An 18,250-nucleotide genomic window follows, 5' to 3' on the forward strand; every position below is an offset into this window, starting at 1 on the left:
TCACTCTGCCAATGTTTCATTCAGGTGCAGAATTTGGTCATGATTACTGACCTCTCTTGTTTTGTTACAGAAGGGATCAGCCATTGGAATGTGACAGACCCCAGCAGGGCTGGTAGAGCTCCCATCATAAAAGGTCTGATGTCTTCTTGTTGTCCTGTTATAAAGAAAAAAGCAATGCTGATGTACAAACCTTAAAACTATCCCCTTATAACACAGTTCTTTTAATAGCAGTGAAATAAATACCTACACTGACTTTATCTATTTAGATACAAAGTTCACCAATATACTTCTCCCATGTTTGCTGGTTATTTGAAGTTTTACAAGTGCTTTACTTGTATCATTAATTATGACATATTCTGGCCTCAAACCAAGATTCTTTCTGAATAATATTAAACACAATTAATGTTAATAAAAATAAGTGTGCATAATACCTAAGATTTGAATAAATGTGGTGCTTCATGCTTTTCTTAACAATGGATTTGATATAACCAGGTAGCAATTCATTGTGACCTATTGCTATTTTTAATTGATCTGTAATGGTTGCAGATGTTTTAATGGTGAAATGAATAGGAATGGAAACATCACTGGGGGAACAGCTTGAAATTAGGTTTTTTATATACCAAATGTTCTGTCGTAGCGGGCAACCATTTTAGAAAATAACTATCTGATGCTGTAATGCCTATAATACATACTGTATATTTAAATTAACCCATCAACCATGTTGTGAACCAGTATTTCTGTTTCTAAAGTAAATTACATACAACGAAAGGAAGATGATATCAGTGTATTTACAACCAGTGAGTTTTATTGCAGAGTGAACCGCAACATTCTTCTGTGGGGATGAGCCCTTTTATTATTTATAGCGTAAATGTTTCCATCTATATAATTGTATGTGTTTACAGTTTAAACTTACCAAAAAAAAAAGAAAAAAAAATACCAACCACGCCAAAATCTACGAACTGCCAGTTAGGCCTACATGCCAATTGTAAATAAACAAGTAAATAAAAACATATGTTCTCTTCCACATTAGGGCCCATATGCATAAAACGTAACGTCTTCTTTATCGTGTCAGTAATAGTGTTTAACATGACAATATTTCATCGGGTGCTGCATAAACATCATATACTGTCAAAAAAACAAACCCCTACTGCCCCCTTAAAAGCCAGTTTTCTCATTAACATATTATTTGTTCGATTCATAAATCTGTATTGTGCCGTTAATTGACCCTTACCAGCATCGTAATGAACATGTGGAGAATGAGATGGGTTTCATTTCCTACCATAATTTCTGTGTTTAGGAACACATATTTAAGCCTATAGAATTAAAGCAAAAAAATTATAATAATCCAACAATTAGGTAATTAAGTATTTTTTATATGTAGTATATAAATGGCATTGTTAACTCGTCTGAACATTATAGGCTACTATTTGGTTGGAAAAACACAAAAATCAGGTTTGTAGCCTATTCAAGCGGGCAAAATGCCAGGCTTTGGTTTGCTTGTGTGGGTTGGACATCAAGATATATTTGATCCTCCTAGAAAGACCCTGCAGATTTGAGCTGTGACTTGACCCTCTGGATTTCTCTGATGATGTGAGCAGGTATCAATTTAGCAGAAGCACAATTACTCACCTTAGGGGAGACCGAGAACGAAGAAGAGGAAAAAGGAAAGAGAAAGCATTGTGAAATGCATTCAGAGTGACTACCGCTATTTAATGTACTGCGTTTTTTGTATTAATAAAACACTGTCTTTGAACCTAACCGAGTCTCCTGAGTCTACTACAAGATCTCTATAGAGAGATTCTTACACTGGTGGAAGGAGTGGGATCCCTCATTACAAACTGTAATACACCGGTTAGAACAGGGAGCTGGACAACCACCGTTTCACCCTTTGAAAGGTAAACCCTCACAGTTGCTGCAAGGAGTTTGACAAGTTATGCATTAAGAATGGCCTTTTGTGTAGAAAGGTGTGCCCTGCACCAGGAGATCCAGTAAGTACCAGATACTTTGGTCCCTGATGTACTAACACTACTGCATGAGTCACACCAAAGCTGATAAAATTATCTACCGTGCTAATAGGCTTTGTTATTGGCCATATATGGCACGCAATTTTAAAGCATGGTGCCAATAATGCTCTGCATGTGCCCCACTGCAGCCTATAGTAACAACCAGACCCTTTCACAGAATAGCTGCTGATCTTACAGAACTGCCAGTGACACAACAAGGTCATAAATACTTGTTGGTAGTTATGAACTATTTTGGCAAGTATCTAAACTTATATGTGGTTCCTGATCAAAAAGCTGCAACTATTGCTAAATGTCTTTTTGAAGATTTTGTAAGACAGCATGGAATACCCAAATCATTACACACTGATGCAGGACGACAGTTTGAATTGGACCTAGTCAAGGATTTATGCTACTAGCTTGGGATAAGTAAAACCAGGACATAATCTTACCAACCTATATCTGATGGGATGGTGGAACATGCAAACAGGTCTATCAAGGATCAATTGGCTGAAATCCTGAGAGTATGTTGCAACAGAAGAAAGCTACACTCATCTTTTAAAACAGTGAATGAAAACAGTGACATAACCAGGGGAAATCAAAAGCTCTCTTATGAACGGAACATGCGGCACAAGCCATATGTATCTGGGGATCTCGTGTGGATTGAAGACCCAGCTACACCTCGTAATAAGCTCTCACCACATTGGAAAGTACCGTACAAAGTACTCAAACGAATCAATGCCAACAGCAGAGAAACAGGAATGAATTGTTAACTTCAGGACTGAAGGGATCTGGAGGCTACTTCAAAACTCCTGCATTACAATCGCATGAAGACATACAATTCTCCCTGTTCTTCGCGAAACACCCCAGCTTCTTCCCCTAGCACCATTATTGCTGTTCCTTCATTAACAGCTCTTTCAGGATCTTACCAACCGCATCCTCAAGCATGTCTACCAGAACCAGCTGGGGTTCTGCTTCCCACGAGGCACGCCACTACTCAACCTCAGGTTGCTCCAGCTAGAGCTCCTACAGGCGGTTCTACAGCCACACAGAAGACAACACGGGTGGTGCGTACAGTTCGACAGCCTCACTATCTTAAAGACATGTTGCTTTATTAAGAAATGTTCTTTACTATATAGACTGCAAAGGACATTTTTGTTGATTTTGTTGTTTTGTTCTCCATTGTATATCACATTTCTAGTTTAAAAAAAAAAGAAAAGTCACTTATTTTCATAATAACTATAGATGAACTTCATCTAATGGATGTTTTATTGTTACCCTTAGAAACGAGGACGTTTCTTCAAAGAAAGGAGAAAACATATGTAAGAGTTATTCCTGTTAAAGATTTTTTTATAATGTTTAGCTGGACATTCTGTCCTGGTGGAGCCACTGTGGAGAAAGGGGGAGGAGGAAAAAGGGAGGAGAGGAAGTATTGTGAAATGTATTTAGAGTGACTATTGCTATTTATTTGTGTGCAAGTTGTATAGGATCTCTATAGAGAGAGTCTTACAGTTATTAAGAGTTATTAAAAAAAACATGCAATGCGTCTTGGATTTAGTGATAAGAAACAGTCTATACAGTGTGTTGCGAAAGTATTGACCCTCCTTGGAATTTTTCCTATTTTGTTGCCTTACAACCTGGAATTAAAATGGATTTTTATTTGGATTTCATGTAATGGACATACACAAAATAGTCCAAATTGGTGAAGTGAAATGAAAAAAATAACTTATTTCAAAAAATTCTAAAAAATAAATAACGGAAAAGTGGTGCGTGCATATGTATTCACCCCCTTTGCTATTAAGCCTCTAAATAAGATCTGGTGCAACCAATTACCTTCAGAAGTCACATAATTAGTTAAATACAGTCCACCTGTATGCAATCTAAGTGTCACATGATCTGTCACATGATTTCAGTATATATACACCTGTTCTGAAAGGCCACAGAGTCTGCAACACCACTAAGCAAGGGGCACCACCAAGCAAGCGGCACCATGAAGACCAAGGAGCTCTCCAAACAGGTCAGGGACAAAGCTGTGGAGAAGTACATATCAGGGTTGGGTTATAAAAAAATATCCAATACTTTGAACATCCCACGGAGCACCATTAAAGCCACTATTAAAAAATAGAAAGAATATGGCACCACAACAAACCTGGCAAGAGAGGGCCGCCCACCAAAACTCACGGACCAGGCAAGGAGGGCATTAATCAGAGAGGCAACAAAGAGACCAAAGATAACCCTGAAGGAGCTGTAAAGCTCCATAGCGGAGACTGGAGTATCTGTCCATAGGACCACTTTAAGCTGTACACTCCACAGAGCTGGGCTTTACTGAAGAGTGGCCAGAAAAAAGCCATTGCTTAAAGAAAAAAATAAGCAAACACGTTTGATGTTCGCCAAAAGGCATGTGGGAGACTCCGTAAACATATGGAAAAAGGTACTCTGGTCAGATGAGACTAAAATTCAGCTTTTTGGCCATCAAGGAAAACGCTATATCTGGCACAAACCCAACACCTCTCATCACCCCGAGAACACCATCCCCACAGTGAAGCATGGTGGTGGCAGCATCATGCTGTGGGGATGTTTTTCATCGGCAGGGACTGGGAAACTGGTCAGAATTGAATGACTGATGGATGGCGCTGAATACAGGGAAATTCTTGAGGGAAACCTGTTTCAGTCTTCCAGAGATTTGTGACTGGGACGGAGGTTCACCTTCCAGCAGGACAATGACCCTAAGAATACTGCTAAAGCAACACTCAAGTGGTTTAAGGGGAAACATTTAAATGTCTTGGAATGGCCTAGTCAAAGCCCAGACCTCAATCCAATTGCGAATCTGTGGTATGACTTACAGATTGCCGTACACCAGCGGAACCCATCCAACTTGAAGGAGCTGGAGCAGTTTTGCCCTGAAGAATGTGCAAAAATCCCAGTGGCTAGATGTGCCAAACTTATAGATACATACCCCAAGAGACTTACAGCTGTAATTGCTGCAAAAGGTGGCTCTACAAAGTATTGAATCTGGGGGGGTGAATACTTATGCACGCTCAAGTTTTCTGTTTTTTTGTCTTATTTCTTGTTTGTTTCAAAATAAAAAAATATTTTGCATCTTCAAAGTGGTAGGCATGTTGTGTAAATCAAATGATACAAACCCCCAAAAAATCTATTTTAATTCCAGGTTGTAAGGCAACAAAATAGGAAAAATGCCAAGGGGGGTCAATACTTTCGCAAGCCACTGTACATATTATTAATTATTGTATGAATGAATTTGCAAACCAAAGGAATACAGTAACAAAAAAACAAAACAAAAAATGTCACCACTTAACAATGAATTGTAGGCTATTTTAATGTAACTTGTGGTGCTGTCTTGCTGTGACATTTGTCATTCAATGAAAGTTTTAAACAAACAACTGGAGCTTGCTGACGCTCCAGTGTCTTCTACCTTCTTGTGCGCTGGAAAGCAAACATGTGCTAAGAGGATCTCTTTTTCTCAAGTATAATAAACTGTGACAAAAAAAAAAAAAACATTTCTGGTGGTTATGGCTCTTTTTCATGAAGGCATGTGCATATACAAGCTATGTAAAAATATTATTTCCAGCACCTGTGTGCAATTTTTTTTTTTTTTAAACCTGACATCTCAAAATGTCGAACAACCATCTGCCTTCAGACCTGTCCCATAGCCATAACATAATGGTGCAAAAGAGACATTGTATGCAATTGATGTCTTAAGTAGGGGACACAGCTTATTTGCATATCTCTGATTACTGATTCGATTCAATCTCTCCGTAACAATCCGTGACAGTAAGTCACATCTAAACCCATTACTGGCCGGTAAAATAACCAGGCAATAGTTTTATAAACCATGTATTAAATACTTCCCAGTAGTTTTTTTTTTTTTTAATGGCCAGAAATTACCGCCCTTTTACACATATAGGCTTAAGACACTTAAAAAAAAAAAATCTACATTACAACTAATCAATCAGACTCAAAAAGCAATGAAGTTTATTCATTTGATCAAAAGAATATAAATAATCATTGAAAATTAGCACTTTGTGGGGGAAAAAAATCGTGTGTGTGTCTCCTCAGTTTATTGTTGTCGTTAAAAGCACAAGTGCAGTTTGGACCTTATTTAATATGAAAACATTGACAGTAGTTAGATCTGTCACTGTTTAGATCAATTGGATAATCCCCACTGTCTATATCCAGGGTGTATGGAAAGTATTATGTATGACATTGCTTACCATATAATACAAAGTCCTACCAAACAAGGACTAGTCATTTTGCTTGCCTATAATCACCCCCTTATCAAAACAAAGTCACTCTTTCCCTTTACAAATAACATGTGTTCAGCGTTTTACTGCCTGTGTGAGAAAATGCCATAACCAAGGTCTCTGCACTCAAAATGCCTGATATATAGTCAACATGCCTTATCAAAAACAAAACTAAAACTAAATAAAATATTATAATATATAGCGTCACATGCATTGCCCTTTGGCACAGGTTGGATTGTTTTTTCACAGTACAGTATATCTTGCACCCTGTACTAGACTGATAACAGACTTATGACCTTTTCTTGCAGCAGGGAAATAGGTTACAGCAAATATTACTGAAATGTAGTTGTTGTAATTTGGTGAAACTGTGTACCATGTTTTTTTTTAGGTTGTTTTTTTTGTTGGCAAGGCCAGCTACATTTTTCTTGTTACCACTACAGTCAGATTTTTATCTTAATCTGAAATTAAAATGTGTTTGAACAAAAAAAGGGGGAAGATCATCAATATAATTATACAACATAACTGTATGAGCAACAGCAAGAGCAAAGAGAGGCAAAGGGATCAGGAGAAGGGTAGACTCTTCCGTACATACTCTGTAACTGGAAGAACCTGCGTGTTTATGACAACAAAATAGAGTTCTTCAGTTTCTGGTCCAAGCTTATAGGAGAGCAACATGCAGAAGGAAAGCAGATAATCGCAAGACATGGTGAAGGAGAAACCTATAGTCCACCTCAGAAAGATCCCTCACATCTGTCTCCATACACTCATGAAGAGACAGACACAAGAATGAAGGGAATGCAAACATCATCATTCTTTAACTGTGCAACTTTTATGTGACGCTTAATGTATTTCATGGATGTAGTTGCTAAGTACCCTGACTCATGCCATGACTCATTTATCGTGGAAAACACTGCCTTGTTCTGAAAATTCGAACAGGGGCTTATAAATGGAGGCTGGATAATTTTAGACTATATTAAAATACTTGTTTTTACATTTATTTTTAAAGACTGCATCCTCTGACAGTCCTGGACAATTACCCTTTACACTACATTTTGAATACATTTTTTTCTGGACCTACTACATGTCGTCTCATTAGACTAAAAAAAAAAAAAAGAAAGAAAAACAAAGATTCTGGTACTGTATATTGTGAGAACAAGCAAAGCAGATTAATAAATAAAAAGTTTATAACATTAGTCTATGCTTTTGTAATATATATTGAATCTTAAATGTAAGTGCAGTTTTTGGCTGGTTCAAAAAACACAATTTGGCTACTTTTTGGTGGGGTGTTGCAAAATGAAAATCTCCACCAGCCGAGTCAAAGGACACACATAGACACACATTCTAGCCTACAGGCACCTCATTCCTCTCCCACCAAATCATAGCTTAACATACACTTTTAAAGTACACAAAGTGCCGTACTAAGCCAGTTGCAAGGGCAGTCGTTCATTCCATTCTCCGGGTCTCTGCACTGATCGATATACAAAGCAGCTTTAAACCTGCGTTTATGGTCACAGTCGTAGGATGCACTTTTGCTGTCTTTTTCGTCAGCATTTTTACTAAAAAACATTCTTAGCCTTAAACTTTAGTACTGTAGTTTGTAATACAAGTTCCTAATGTTCTCTTCATTGCATCACAAGGACGCCTGACTGCATCAGACAATTCTGCGGGAATTGGGAGATGTATGTGACTCTTGACTCTGCAAACATTTAAAATATGCGCTGCTAATCAGAGACTGATTTGTGTACCATCAAAAGTGGCACGTAGGGAATCGGACACTGTTTTTTTGTTCCTAGTGCCTACTCAATGGCATGGTAAAGAAATACTAATTTGATTTCCCCACTGAAAAGAGACCATCTCATTGGTGCCCAGTCACCAAAATTAGAGTGGTCAGGCACTATAAAAGCATTTTCATAGCAAATCAGTAAAGATTCATTAGTTAATTCAAGGTTCTGCCTATAAAAAAAAAGTACCGGAACAGTGTTAAGTGCATTCTGGCTCGACTACACCAGTGGCTTTTATCCTGTATCATATCTATATAAGTGATAACAATACTTGTAAAATGTATTTGATCTTGCTGTGCTGTTTCCTACCTTCAAGGATCACTTCAAATACGTTTCAGTACTTTTTCAGAATGATGAATTATGACAGGTTACTTCTATTGAGGTAAGCAGGTAAACATTGCTTCCTGAAGTCTTTAATTTGGAGACACAGGGCCTCTCTCACAGCACAAAAACATTATTTAAGGTAATACTGTTTATAATTTAAATGCACGTACAACACTATGAAGGTTAACTATGATACTGTCTTGGTTTGCCTTGAGAAAGGAAAGATTAGAATTGATATCCGATTAGTTATCAAGGTGCTAAATACAATTTTTGTCAGTTTCCTGTGATAATTTCCAATGCCACTTATTTATTCAATAGAATCAAATGTGTGTGGTGCTTGACTTATAACCAAGGAAAAAAAATAAGGGTAGTTTTAGATAGGAGAGCAGAATTCAGGTAAAATAAATATGACCTACATGAGACTACACCTTTAAGAGCAAATAAACCATAAGACTATCCCTTTTAAAAGCTCCGATAAACAAAAATGTAATAGGAAACTGTTAAACTGATCTCTTTGCAACCATTCACAGATACATACTGCTCTGTGAATCATTCTGAAATTATAACAATACACACCTTGAGAAATGATCTCTATTAAAACCAGGATGTATCGTAGTCGGATTTGTGAAGGAATTACTGTAAGCTAACACTTCCCTTTTTGATTGATTACTTTGTTTTTGTTGGCTTTAAAATGTGGACTGTGAAACTCAGAGGAACACAGTTACACATTATTCATTGTGTTTCCAAATTAACTTTACCGATACCAAATTATCATTTGCAATAAAAACATTATCTTGACTAAATGCCGCTTGACTAAAACATATTTGGCTCAGAGCAATTAGGCTGACAATAGAGCACAGAACAACTCCCACTGATATTTAAAAATAGGCATATGCAAAAAAAAGCCGAGCCACAGAACATACTAGACTTGATCATGTAGCTGCCAACATTCTTCTGATCTGGGCCAACTAACTGATTACATAATTTCGTTTATACTCTCATATTACTTTATTTTTATATATATATATATATATATATATATATATATATATATATATATATATATATATATATATATATATATATATTACACACACACACACAGTGTCATAGTCATACATCACCTTCATAGTGTTGTACGTGCATATATATATAGTAACATTTGTACCATTGGCATGGGGGGGGGGGGGGTAATATCCTCCCTGCCAAAAACACATTTTGTTTAGGTATTTAATTTATTTGATTGCTAATTTACCCCTGCATCAGGGAGTAATTGTAAATAAGAACCAGGTGCAGGATATAAAAGAGGTGCAGTTAGTCTGCTCTGGGCTGCTGTTGTGTGAAGGAGCCCGATTGAAGGTGTGCTCAACAATCATAATAAAAAAAAAAAGTTACTGTGTGAAAGACTTTGTGTTCAACCTTTAAAAAACCTGTGTTTTTGTTGTTATGCCAGTTAACGGCTTAGCCATCCTGCAAGCTAGTCAGGGACCTGCATAAATGTTTAGTAAGAGTTCCAAAGGAGCTAGGTGTTTGCTTTGTTTTTGTTTATTTTTTATAATTAAAAGTGCACGTCAGCGCCGTTTCTTTCAAATCATGTGTTGGGTCATAATTTTAGATGGGAAAAGAACCTGAGCAAGCCTGTGTGGTGAGCTGTCTTTTACGATAGATAGATAGATAGATAGATAGATAGATAGATAGATATAGATATAGACAGACAGACAGATAGCAACTGCTCCAATTAATTGATTACTCTGACCAATTAATCAACTAAAGTATGTCATGCAGTAATATGACATGTCTGTCCAGAGAGCAGTGCCTTCATGCAATCGGCATGTAGGAGGCTGGACTAGGGCAGCGTACTGTGGCTCGCCGTCTTGGGTGCTCACAACCAGCAATTTCAAACCTGGTGAGACGGTATAACCAGACTACCAGGTTAATGACAAGCCACCGAGATCGCTACAATATCAAGCAATCAATAAATAAATAAACACATATGAATTACTTGTCATGATGCAAGTGCACCAACATGAAATTAACTGAATAAGTAAAAGCAAAACAATTGGCAAGTGTATATTAATAAACTATAATAATAAAGTAACAGACAAACAAATGTTAATAAAACTAAGGTAAAATAACAGTTAAAAACCTTACTTCGCTATGTACTATGAAATTATCTGGTTTCAGTCTATCACAATGGCAGAGGAAAAACATAACGTCCGTTGCTTAGGGTTAACTTAAAGCTAATAAACTAATTGTCAAACTAAATTAACACAGCACCCCTACACAGGTTATAAAATGCAGCAGCAATATACAAGACATGCACAGTATTTAACAGAATGGTGAAGCAGCTCACCAGAATGGGAAACACCAAACTGCTTCGCAGCGTGTGCCCGATTCAGATTTTTTTTAAGGAGCTTGAACAATTTCCAACGTGTGTAGAAAGAGAAAGTGCAGCACATTTTTACGTTTGTTTAAATGCCATTTTGTAGTGATGAGGTGCACTCGTGGAAATCAGAATACAAAATAATTCAATGATATAATGACGGTTCAGTAAAGATTTCATAAACCAATCTGTGTCCCTCAAGACACTCTCGCAATGACAAGTCGCTTTTTTAAAAAACAGCGCTGTAATCGTTGTGAACAAATCGCTATCGGTGCCAAGAAGGTGTTCTTTTAAGCGAAGTTCCTGTTCCTTTAGCAAGAGCATTTAAATGATAAAAATCTGTTTCATCACAAGGGTGTTCCCTAGGTGAAGTGTTCTCTTTGGATGTGTTCCTATATGCGGAGACTACGGTAAGAGTAAATGTTCTCATGCTGTGTTTGCTGACCTACAAAAGGTGGAAATGTGCCTAAAAAAAGCTAAAACCTATTCCGTGGAGAGAGGCTGCCATTTCCCCTACTTTTTTTTTTTTTTTTTTTTTTAGATAAAATAAACAAATGTGAAACTCACTGGCTTCCCTTACTCATGTTCATTTGCCAACCTTTAAGCTGTTCTGGACTGGGTTCATTTTGAAGCTAGTCCAAAGACAATAAAGACGCAATAAAAGGAGTGTAAATTAATGGCTATGGATTCAGTTTTTGCTATTTAAAAAATTGTGCTGATGTACATTTGTGTATTTAGAAGAACAGGTAAAGCAGGTCCATAGTGAATCTTCATTGCAAACACCCTTCACAAGCAAGAAACCAACTATAAGAATCAGGCCCACTCGAGCAAATTATCAATCATACAGACAAGCAAGTCACTTTAATATTTATTTATAATTTAAAATATTAATTGACAAATTTACCTGATGAAAAACCTTCTGTTGTTTGCTATGTAATTTTGCACTTGACTTTTATCTTAAATAATCATTAATCATTTGCTAGTTTAAACATTGACAACAGTAATAAACTGTTCATACAAGCGTTTTTTTTTTTTATTAGATAAGTAACCATATATAGTATCTGTTTAGTTTGTTCTTTAACAATTGCAATTGTTTTGATATTTTTATTCACCCACATGTCCTGGGTGACTAATCAACTGGTGAAAGATGTTTTTGTTTTGTTTTACTACTGTCCCCAGAGCAGCTAGGTCAGTTGAGTGCCTGCTCTACATTACAAAACATGCGGTTGTATTAAAATACACAACAAAATGCTGTACATAGGAGGCATGAGGAAATGTCAAAAACATTCTGGTGATGCGGAAGTCTAAACAGTCAAATCCACCTGCACTGGCATTAAACCAGCACCCACAGCACTGACATACAGCAGGCACTGCCTGTCTATTCGAATACCTGCATTCTGCCAAATACTATAGTTTATTTGGTGGTTAACATATTACATTTTTTGGTTTAACCCCTTGCGCTCTTTTCTCCATGTGTTTAAAACATTGATGCATGAATTCACAGTAATATATTGCCTTCACATTAGATGTCCACACTCATCAAGAAAAGCAAATTGAAGCAATTTTTCATATTTTTATTATTTTTTCGAGGTTAAAAGAAGCATAAAAATATCAAACAAACATATTTCGACCAAAATATGGCCATCCTCAGCATTTCTCATATTACACTGCCAGCTGTACTCTATTTAACAATCAATTTTCTCATTGCCGACAATAAATATAATCAGCACACATACACTAATAAATTATCAATTATATTATTCTCAATAACATATTGTCCTGACAAAGAAACCTTGACCTTATTATCGTTTGTTATCTGCACAATAGAATAGTCTAAATAATGGGAAGCAGTATGAGGAATCTGAATGCAATCGCAAACCAGGACAAGATGTAGTAGGAGACATACCAGTTATTGCGACAAACATGATTGAAAGATGGACTTGGACCAAGATGCTGCTGCGCGTCACCCAGGAGGCCGGTTGAGGGTTGGGGGCTTAAAATTCACCAGATGGCTTAAAACTACAACTGTGAATGAAATCAAACATACTACACTGAAAACACACACGCACACAAAACAAAATAGAGGATTCCTCCAAGTATTTATACCAGCAATGTCCTGCAATGCAAATAGTACTAACAACAAGGTTTGTGTTGAAATAGGTTTCTCCAACATTGTTTACGAGCAGGCTAGTGGAGCGAGGATCAGTATATTTAGAATTAAACTAAATTAAACAGGTACGCTTGTAAACAACAGAACCAAATTCACGACTAGATAGTTTTAAATAAAACATTTTTAGCTGTAGTTATTAGGTCAGTTGAAAATTTCCGTTTTACAAAATATGTCCACACTCACTGCAAATTGTACATTTTCTAGATTAAGCCACTGATTCCAAGCACAACTAAAGTTCAAAGGTTGATTATCACCATTGCCGGTAAGTGTGTTTGGAAATGTAACCAAAGAAAAAGCCAGAAAACAGGAAATAGGACTGAAACGAAGATAATAAGAGATCAGTGTTTTGATGTTAAATGTGAGGTTATAAATTTTTACAACAGACTTTTCTTGTGCTTAGAGTTATTATGTCTGCTATGCATGCTTATGCTTTAAACACAATTTAAAACCAAAACCTAAAGATCTGCGTCACGTCCCTTGGACTCCTTTCTACTGTGGCAAAGCTTAAGTGTATTACCCCACTTCACTAAGCAACCCATACATGTATAAACTTCATATTTAACACTACTACATGCATTCTATGTGTTTCCTCAAATTCAAGTGAGGGCTTCCCAAGGTATATTTTTGTTGTAAAATAACAACAATCAATCTTTCAGTCAAAACCACAAAACAAGTGGTCTCTTACCCTGCTACCAAAACAAAGGTCACAAGGGCTATGGCTGAAAATGCTCAATAAAGTCCAGGACAGAATCACATTTTGAGCATGTTCTATTAGCATGAAATATAAGTGGAGAAAAAAAAAAAAAAAAAAACATTTAAAGTGTATTTTTGTCAGACGGGTCTTCTGCTTGGTCAAAATAAAATGTCTTGAAATCCTTTCATTCTCTATAACTTGGAAACAATTTAAAAAAGTGAATAGGTAACCCTAGTTACTGTTCATTTCAAGTCACTGCCTAGAAATAACGTGCCTAGCAACATTCCGTATGTGAACTATGTTTAGCATGTGTGTAGGTTATTACTGTTAATAGAGCTGAATGTATTAGTTTTCTGCATATGCCAACTTCAATCATGAGAAAATAATGAAGGGCGGATCCTGCATAGTTTTGTTTATAGTTAGAAAACCTGATGATCACATGTGAACACTGACAGGCTAGCTCTCGGTTTTGTTATTTATTTTCTGAATCTATGATTGAAGGAATGTATTTTCACTCCCTTCTAAGCTATTTTTAACCCTTTAGATATTGTGGCAGGGCGGATCCCTATTTGGGAAAAAATGTGTCGGTGGTTGGCAGGGATACTGTTAATTTCTGTCCCTGCCAGATAAGGGTGTGTGTGTGGGGCTGTGTTTGCCCACATAGGTGTAATTAGTTTATGTAATTTAATCTGATTACCTGTTTAATTGTTTTATAATTTAATTAGTGTCACCTGCCTGGGATTAGAAGGCAGGTACATAAACAGGGACCAGTGTTTGTTTAGAGTAATCTGTAGTCTGTTTGAAGACAAGAGGCAGTCAGTGTGGATAAACCTGTGTGGGTAAGAGAAAAGGTAGTGTGTAAACCTTTGTTTGTGCTTGTAAAGTGAAAACAAATGTGTTGTGACTGGTAAACAGCTTAGCTGTCCAATTTATTAGTTTAAGGACTGGAAAAATTTAGTTAGCACCCCAAGGGGAGTGGGGTTTTCGTAGATTTTATTATTTTACAGAAATAAAAGAAAAATAATGTCACGAAAGTGCTTAAACTTCAATGTGTGTGTCTGGGTATGTGTAATGGGGGCAAACAAACCTTAAAAATACTGAAATCTTTCACAATATGTTCCAATAACTATTGAATTCCTGTTTTCTCAATGCCAAATATATTGGACACTAAGGCAGCAAAGGGTTAACATTTCAGCCTAATACACCATCAGTTGTGCACCTTGGTGAATCATGCTAGATATATCTAGTTGATCCAGATCTTCCCCTTTATCCATTCTATCAACAGTATCTTGATCTAACTCTCTTCAGTTACTTCCCTGAGCACTGCTGTCCTGATGGTCCTATATCACATCCCCTGCTGTTTCCCTCCACAGCTGTCAGATTTTACACATGTGGGTCATACTACAGATACACAATGTATAATGTATTGTTGGTTATGTTATAATTCCACTGCAGCTTTATGGGTCATACTGGAAATAAGAATGTCCGACTATGTAACGTCCTTGTTGTTTGAATGTATTTATTTCCTTAAAGATTGCTCAACAACATTCTTTTTTTATGTTTATCACAATTTGATCGGTTACTCAAATACAAAGTTTATCAAATGCTAAAAATTATATTCATTATATTAATGTGATAATTTACTAAAAAAAGGACTGTAGTGGGGGGGGGGAATACAATATTTTAACATTTTCCAGTCCCAATATGATAACATACTATTCACTGCCATTGCTTAACAAGAACAATACAAATACATTATCTAAACTAGATAAATATCAAACTACAATTTGCAGCTGTGAATAAAGAATCATTACCACAGGTGCTTTTGCTTACTGCTATATTTTGCACACCTGTGTGCGTCATTACATCACACTACAATGCCTTCTTTCAATAGCTTTGCAGTACTGCATGCCATCTGTTCCTAACATCAAAGCCCTATTTACATTTCATTTGCATTATATGAAAACACTACGTATAGGGGAATAACAGCCATGTTCTATACTTTTGAGGCATATGCAATTAGGAAATAACACTTACTACCCAGGAACAAAAAAAAAAAAAAATTGTTACACAGTGTAATTTTGCAGTGGTCTCAATTTTTCCAGAGCTCTGTGTGTGTGTGTGTGTGTGTGTGTGTGTGTGATATATACATCTTATATATATATATATATATATATATATATATATATATATATTATATATATATATATATATATATATATATATATATATATATATTTTTAGGACCTGGAGATCTAATTGGTGGAACTCTAAGCTTAAAAAACCTAGGTCAAAGCATATGGTCTGCATTATTAATATGGGCAATGATTTATTTTTACTGGATGACACTGGTAAACCGCAATTTTCTTACTTCAGTTTCATTATCGTAATGTATACCAAGCATGAAGACAATATCTGAAAAGCTGAGGCGATACAACGATCCATCGTATCGTTTAAACACTATCGATCGTCAAGTCTGTGACTCACTGAATCTGCGTGTGACTGAGCTCACTTTTCTCAAACCCCCTTCCCTCCATTTTAATAACCATTTAATGACATGGGACCCTACAAAACTCCAAACAAAATCTGATACAAATAGATGTACTGCCAGTTGGTGGTTTTGTTTTTTTTTTGCTTTTTGTTTTTTGTTTTTTGATAGAGCTGAATAGTCTGAGCAAAGCAGATTGAAGGTATAGTTGTGAATGTAGTGACACAAGATGCATTGTAAGGCCTGTAATATTGTAACCAGTTACAAATCTTGCATCCGGCTACCAAATGCCTTGCCAGAAGACTGCGTCCAAGTAAAATTTAAGCCATAGACAATTTACTGAACTTCTGTGGACAGTGTTTACTTTTTGTAAATTAGTTATGATGTTCTCTGGATAGGTTGTTAAAACAACTGAACTTAAAACAAGGGTTTTTTGTTTTGTTTTGTTTTAATCAATAGGCTTTTATCTCAACTGGCACAAAAAGGGAGACAAAACTGAAACTGGCAATTACAGACCAATAAGCCTGACTTCTATTATACGGAAACTATAATAAGATCCAAAATGGAAAATTACCTATATGGTAACAGTATCTTGGCAGACCGTCGGCATGGTTTTAAGAAAGGGAGAATATGTCTAACCTGCTTGTTTTTTTTTTTTTTTTTGAGGATACAGCATCCGCAATGAATAATTGCAAAGGATATGACATGGTTTATTTAGATTTTCTGAAAGCTTTTGACAAAGTCCTGCGTAAAAGATTACTTCTCAAACTGAAAGCAGTAAGGATTCAAGGAAATGCATGCACATGGATTAGGGAGTGGTTAACATGTAGAAAACAGAAAGTACTGATTAGAGGAGAAACCTCAAAATGGAGTGAGGTAACCAGTGGAGTACAACAGGGATCAATATTAGGTCCTCTGCTCTTCCTAATCTACAGTAATGACTTGGACTCTGCTACAGTAAATAAACTTGTTCTGGTCACCTCGCTACAAAAAGGATATTGCTGCTATAGAAAGAGTGCAAAGAACAGCAACCAGAATTATTCCGGGTTTGAAAGGCATGTCATATTCAGACAGGCTAAAAGAATTTAATCTATTCAGTCTTGAATAAAGAAGACTATGCAGCGATCTGATTGACAATGTCGACCCAAGGGACTTTTTCAACCTGAAATAAGAAACAAGGACCAGGGGTCACAAATGGAGATTAGATAAAGGGGCATTCATAACAGAAAATAGGAGGCACTTTTTTACACCGAGAATTGTGGGAGTCGGGAATCAACTCCCCACTAATGTTGTTGAAGCAGACACCCTGGGATCCTTCAAGAAGCTGACTGAGATTCTGGAATCAATAAGCTACTAACCAAACGAGCAAGATGGGCCAAATGGCCTCTCCTTGTTTGTAACCTTTATGATCTAAATCAACACAGATAAGGTAAGAATTATTACTTTGTTTTTTGTTACCTAACTGACGTAATTTAGTCAGTATAACAGTTTTCAAACCTTTACTAGCAATGTTGCACATTAATCCACAGCTTCACATGCATTACTGCTGTATTTTTTTTTTATTACCCTTTCACAACATAGATCAGTGTAGGAGAGAGTCAGTAAGGGAGGGGCCAATACTATGACTAAAGAGGCAGTTCTGTAAAAAATATATATTTATATTGACAGCTAATTAGGCCAAGTTCTTACCTTTTCAAATGAGCTGTTGACAGTCACTCTAGGACTTGTATAACTGAAGAAATGATGTTTGAAATGGTGAGTGTCAGTGAAACTGCAGTGAACTGGGCCGACGTGAAAAAAAAAAAAAAAAAAAAGCACTAACTTTAAATCTGGAGTTTTTGTGGTTAAGAAAAAAATACACGATTTACATTAAAAAAAAAAAAACTGTTAAAATATAAAGTTAAGGTGTAACGTTTTAATGTGTGTGTTTGGGGGGGTGGAACAAAACGTGTGCTAAAAACGGGGGGCGGCATTTAGATACATCTGCTTTTTTTGGAAAATATATATCGATGGTGAAAAATTAGGCATCGCCCCAGCCTTGATAAGCCACAGCTGTATTTTATTTTAACATTTTATAGCAGTTGGCATTGACCCTGTACTGTTTTAGCTTCTCTTTGGCTATCCCAAATCAACTCGTAAGTCAAGCTG

General features: G+C 36.4%; 1 protein-coding gene across 2 annotated transcripts in view; it reads right to left on the bottom strand.

Moving 5' to 3' along the window:
- LOC121322096 (S-methyl-5'-thioadenosine phosphorylase-like) overlaps positions 1-18,250 on the bottom strand; it is a 51,962-nt gene that overhangs the window by 17,632 nt on the left and 16,080 nt on the right. For both annotated transcript variants that reach the window (XM_041261625.1, XM_041261617.1), the window contains one exon: positions 52-154. In XM_041261625.1, coding sequence (XP_041117559.1) covers positions 52-154 — 103 coding nt within the window. The remainder of the gene's footprint in view (positions 1-51; positions 155-18,250) is intronic.

This window comes from Polyodon spathula, chromosome 1, assembly GCF_017654505.1.
Source record: "Polyodon spathula isolate WHYD16114869_AA chromosome 1, ASM1765450v1, whole genome shotgun sequence".
NCBI classification, from domain to species: Eukaryota; Metazoa; Chordata; class Actinopteri; order Acipenseriformes; family Polyodontidae; genus Polyodon; species Polyodon spathula.